We start from the raw sequence: 6,000 nt of genomic DNA, 5'->3' as shown, positions 1-6,000 counted from the left end.
GTTTTTATTCCAAATAATTTCCTGCATTTATTTGTACCCAGCGTCATAAGCCTTTAGCTTCATTGCTAATCCAAAGCAAAACAGGGCGGGGTAACAGGGTAGGGTAATAGTATGGGCGGGGCAAAATCATGTTAATTGTGTCCGGTGTGCACACAGCTTTAAGCTGTCATTTCAACATTAAACTTTGGTATCGAGGTGGGGGCCTCAAACTAGCGTCTCGTGGGCCGCATTTGGCCCGCGGGCCGCAAGTTTGAGACCCCTGCTATAGAGACAGCGTCTTAAACCTAACCGTACTATAAGTAGGTGTATCATAAGTGTCTAAAAAGGATCCGTATTGGTTATTTAACTTGGTTATACGTCCACCGGTCCCAGCTTCACATGAGATATGTTCAAAACAAATATAATAAATAAGAATAATGAGCCATGTCTTTCTTGTGCATTCCTCTTTTATTATCATCCTCCTCCTACTGTATATACTTGGAGAGCCGCCCACTAGAATCAAAGCTGAGGCTGCATGAAGTCGTGGAATGTTTGGAAGATTTCAATACACCGGAACATAAATTATCATTTCAAGTATTATCTATTTTTTGTTATTTTGAAAATGATCAACAGACAAGGATTAATCCAACAGTAACTTCACCTCATCATTTGTGCAATGTTCCACCTGATTGGTTCAGAGCGAGCCATGAAGAGTTGCCTGTCAATCACAGCATCCCTTTCCCGTCGCCATGGTGATGTACGTACGCAGACATCCATAACACATCTAACTACAGCTTTAATCTGGTTTCCAGTCAAGGCATTCCTTTTTAGGTTACATGACTTAAAGTAAATGGATAGCTTTAGCAGCTAGCTACCGTATAAACATGAGTTGATTCCGAGCTTGGTACCTTTGCAAGTGTACCATGTCTTATTTATTCTTTTTTTTCCCGGTACCCTGCACTCGGAGGTGGCGCTGTCCTGGTGTCAGCTCGGATGATTTATTGCATGCTGTCGGCCTTCTTTAACTCATCGGGGGGAGAAGCTTCAAGCCCGGTGGTGGCGGTCCAGTCCGGAAGTCGGGTGCGCTCATGCGCCTCCCGAACAAACACCCCTCCCGCACACACACACACACCGCGCTCCTTTACCAGGTCTTACGGGTGACGATCTATCCGGCTCGGAGTCCAGACCTCGTCAGGACGACTGCATGAGGCCCGTCAGACGTTTGCCGGTCAGGGATTTGCCCTGGGATGAAAGACAATATCATAATTACACAAAGTTCACGATTGATGATTCCAGATTGTGGACACTGGAGGCTTAAGGTATTCCTTGGAAATCTGCAAAAAGCACAGATAATCACAGTATATCTTATATCATATCATAATGCCGCCTACAGAGAACATACCAACTCCTTGTTTCTATAATCACAAATACTTCAACTTGCTGATATAGGTCATCTTCAAACAGCTAAAATAAAATAAAATAAAGTAAAATAAAATAAAATATGATTTTTTTCTTTTTTTACAAAATAAATCTCTGACAAATATTATATATTAAGGCAAAAGCAGGCTAATAAAAAAGCCAATAAGCAGGCTAATACTAGCCTAGTAATAATCAGAAGAATAATAATGATGATAGCAATAATAATAGGCTAATTAATAAACTAAACTAAACTAAACTAAAATAAAATAAAATAAAATAATGCATAAGGCTAAAAATAACCATTTAGCTAAAAATGTCATCCAATACTTCTCTACAAGAGAGGAGAAATATGATCTCAGGGAAGAAGTACATTTGAAACACTTCTATGCTAGGACTACGTTATGCTAGCCATAGCATTTCAGTATGTGGAATCAAACTATGGAATGGATTGAGTAAGGAAATCAAACAATGCACAACGATGAGCCAATTCAAGAAACAATACAAGCAGTTGATGTTTGCTAAATACAAGGATGAAGAGTCTTGAACCAGTCATGATGTGCTATATATATCACTATATTGACACTTACTATGGTACCCATTATGTCATTGGATGCTCATATCACATCATACTTCAGTACGTGACAAAAAAATTATAAAATAAAATAAAATAAATAAATTTAATATTTAATTTAATATAATATATTTAATATAATGTAATATAATAAAATTATAATAAAATAAAGTTTTAAAAATAAATAAAAAATAACTTAAATTATATTAGGAAAGCAGGATGTGAACAAATGTAACAGTTACTGATTGTAAAAGTACCAGATGGAGGGGTAGGATTTAATAAGCTTTGCTTCTTCCTACTCCTTTTGGACATGTGGAACTGGGAACTGATTATGGGATGTATTCAATTGTAATCTGATGCATGTTGAAAGGAAATTAAACCATTACCATTAGCATATCTTCAACAAATACGCCCCAGAGAAAGGATCTAATAAGATCCAACACAAGTAAACCTCAGTCTGAACCTGATTGTCTGATTGACACTCACCACACTGCGGGTGAACTTCTCCAGCGATGTGCGTCGGCCCTGTTCCGTTTCCAGCTGCAGAAGGAGAGTCGGTGATGAATATCAGGAATGGTACGCACACAGTAACCATCTCAGGCGTAGTAGCGCATTGCACACAGGAGAGCCACAAGAGTCACCCTTCTAGTATTGACAGTTTCGTCCACTCACTGCAATGAAGAAGCAACAACGTACTTTCTTTCTGGCCATCAGCAGGTCCTGGTAGACGTTAGAGCGCAGGAAACGCGTGTAACTGTCGCTCTTCATCAGCTTGTAGATGTGATCCTGGACAGGAACCAGGAGAGGTACAGTTGACAGGAAATAGGATGAAGTACAAATACATGAAGGTAGACCAACGCAGTGTGGTGTACTACATCTATTTTTACATGGAAAATTCATCACATGTAGATATTCAAAGACGTTATATTCATGGTAGTTCAAGAAAAAGTCAGTTTTGTGATGTATAGATGAAAAATGGTGTTAGTGATTTTTTACCATCATAATAAATAATCATCATAAATATTACCATCAAAATGGGAATAAAGTCATTCTCTTTTTCTCCTGCCAGATTTTCAGAAAATGACATCATTAGTTTCTTTCATTTCTCATAAAATTTGGACTTGAAAAAAATAATATTTTTTTCAACAACATTTCAACTCTATGCTAATATTTTGACTTTATTATTATACTTTTTCCCCTGCCAAATTTTCAGAAAATGACAACTTTATTTTATTTCTCATAAAATTTGGACTTAATTTTTTTTTCTGTAACATTTCACCTCTATGCTAATATTTTGACTTTATTATTATACTTTTTTCCCTGCCAAATTTTCTTAAAATGACAACTTTATTTTCTTTTATTTCTCATAAAATTTGGACTTAAAAAATATATTTTTTTCCTGTAACATTTCAACTCTATGCTAATATTTTGACTTTATTATGATACTTTTTCCCCTGCCAAATTTTCAGAAAATGACAACTTTATTTTCTTTTATTTCTCATAAAATTTGGACTTAAATATTTTTTTTCTGTAACATTTCACCTCTATGCTAATATTTTGACTTTATTACTATACTTTTTCCCCTGCGAAATTTTCAGAAAATGACAACTTTATTTTCTTTTATTTCTCATAAAATTTGGACTTAAATTTTTTTTTCTGTAACATTTCAACTCTATGCTAATATTTTGACTTTATAATTATACTTTTTCCATGCCAAATTTTCTTAAAATCACAACTTTATTTTCTTTTATTTCTCATAAAATTGTGACTTGAAAAAAAAAATCTGTAACATTTCAACTCTATGCGAATATTTTGGCTTTATTATTGTAAAATACTTTTCCTGTATTTATGACCTGACGTTATTTATTCTCAGACCACCACATTTTCCGCAAACTTGTCTTTTTTGTATTCATAATATTTAGACTTTTGAAAAAGTCTCTTTATTATTTTTTATGTTAATATTACTTATAATTATTGTCATAAACTACATGAGGAAAAGGACTCCTATCCAATTGCGTCTTTCCCACCTGTGCATCCTCATAGCTGTATCGTCCAGGATCCTTCAGATTCTGGCTGGTCCGCTCGTAGCTGTGAGAGTCCAGATTAATCGAACTCGGAGCTCCCTCCGCCAAAAACTCAGCCCAGATTTCCTGCGCTCTCTGTGCTACTTCCTGCTGCGGAATCCTCTTCAAGTCCTGCACGGCCAACCAGAACCTGCACGGCCAACAATGAACAGAAACTATTCCAGATTTGTCCTTTAACCGTCACCCTGATCCTAAACTAAACCTACAATTCCAAACTCACCGCAAGTTTTCCGAGCTAAACTCAGACTCCAGGAATTTAAGGAACAGGTCACGTCCCGCTGGGTCCTTCAGGGCTTCCTCCAGCGAGAATCCCCACTTCTTCACCCTCTGCTGACCAGGCTCCTTGCTATGGAGGAACGCATAACGGAGTTAACCTGATTTCCATCATCTCTCCACCCGTTCCAAGTGCATCAATACTTTCACATTGTCCTTTTATTGTGTGCAGCACAAACTAGAAGTGGCGTTGGCTGATTTGATTTCCATTGATGAAGCTGAGTGACCTCTGAATTTCTTTTAGTGCTTGAGAAAAGGGCCCATTACTCAGAGTAATTACCAGTAAATATCCAGCACTGAGTTTTATGGAGCTGTTAAATCCACCGCAGTGACCTCCTTCATTGTGTACCACTGGCACTCATTGACGGCTGTAATATTTATTTTAAGAATATATGCCTTCATGTCGGCACCGTGGCGAGAAAATGAAGATGTATTTGTTTGGTATGCGTGCCTCGTGTGCGTACGCTGCAGAGGCAGTCCTTGAGAAACACGTTTAGACGTGCTGCGCATATCTGCGGCTCTAAAATCGGTCTGGAAAAATGTAACGGTAATGGTAATGGTTTAATTTCATTTGAACATGCATCAGATTACAATTGAATGCATCCCATAATCAGTTCACAGTTCCACATGTCCAAAAGGAGTAGGAAGAAGCAAAGCTTATTAAATCCTACCTCTCCATCTGGTACTTTTACAATCACTAACTGTTACATTTGTTCACTTCCTGCTTTCCTATTATAATTTGTTTTTTGGGTTTTTTTTTCAATTGATTTTATTACATTTTTATTTTAATTTAATTAATAATAATTTTATTAATTATTTATTTATGAATTATTACTCTTATTATAATAATTTTAATATTAAAAAAATAAGATAAAAATCAATAATAATAATTTAATTTAAAAAAATTGTTTTTTTTTATTTTTGAATTTTGTCATGTACCAAAGTAGGAGGTGATATGAGCACCCAATGCCATAATGGGTACCATAGTAAGTGTCAATATAGTGATATATATAGCACATCATGACTGGTTCAAGACTCTTCATCCTTGTATTTAGCAAACATCAACTGCTTGTATTGTTTCTTGAATTGGCTCATCGTTGTGCATTGTTTGATTTCCTTACTCAATCCATTCCATAGTTTGATTCCACATACTGAAATGCTATGGCTTTTTAACGTAGTCCTAGCATAGAAGTGTTTCAAATGTACTTCTTCCCTGAGATCATATTTCTCCTCTCTTGTAGAGAAGTATTGGATGACATTTTTAGGTAATTGCTTATTTTTAGCCTTATGCTTTATTTTATTTTATTTTATTTTATTTTGTAGAGAAGTATTGGATGTCTTTTCAAAAATAATCACATAGCGTCGGAAACAGAAGCTATTTTTGGGACAATTTTTTGGGACAACACATTGTGGCAAAATGTGGTTTCTAATGAATCCAATAGAGTCCAAGTGGACAAAAAGTGGATGAACGGATGAATGACCCGCTACTGTGTTTGTGTGTACCTGGCCTCCAGGTCCCAGAAGGAGGGGTCATCGCTGGTCCAAGGGTTGGATGGCTCCTGTGGCGTCACAAAGGGGTCGTACTCCATGTACTGCTCGGTGTAGCTTATCAGACTGACATACATCACACGGGAAAAGGAGCGTTGATAATTAATCGATGCTTAATCAATGCAA

General features: G+C 36.5%; 1 protein-coding gene across 1 annotated transcript in view; it reads right to left on the bottom strand.

Moving 5' to 3' along the window:
* Nucleotides 1-428: 428 nt before the first annotated feature.
* The window catches only part of LOC131136024 (regulator of G-protein signaling 6-like), a 64,679-nt gene continuing 59,107 nt past the window's right edge, over nucleotides 429-6,000 (bottom strand). Inside the window, exons 14-19 of the mRNA XM_058082487.1 lie at nucleotides 5,830-5,940; nucleotides 4,274-4,399; nucleotides 3,997-4,183; nucleotides 2,666-2,755; nucleotides 2,456-2,509; nucleotides 429-1,221 (exon numbers count right to left, since the gene is read on the bottom strand). Of these exons, the coding sequence (XP_057938470.1) occupies nucleotides 1,171-1,221; nucleotides 2,456-2,509; nucleotides 2,666-2,755; nucleotides 3,997-4,183; nucleotides 4,274-4,399; nucleotides 5,830-5,940 (619 nt within the window). The 3' untranslated portion in view covers nucleotides 429-1,170. The remainder of the gene's footprint in view (nucleotides 1,222-2,455; nucleotides 2,510-2,665; nucleotides 2,756-3,996; nucleotides 4,184-4,273; nucleotides 4,400-5,829; nucleotides 5,941-6,000) is intronic.

This window comes from Doryrhamphus excisus, chromosome 1 (genome assembly GCF_030265055.1).
Source record: "Doryrhamphus excisus isolate RoL2022-K1 chromosome 1, RoL_Dexc_1.0, whole genome shotgun sequence".
Taxonomy (NCBI): domain Eukaryota; kingdom Metazoa; phylum Chordata; class Actinopteri; order Syngnathiformes; family Syngnathidae; genus Doryrhamphus; species Doryrhamphus excisus.
The sequence above is the reverse complement of the archived record's forward strand: the minus strand, read 5'-3'. Positions and strand labels throughout refer to the sequence as shown.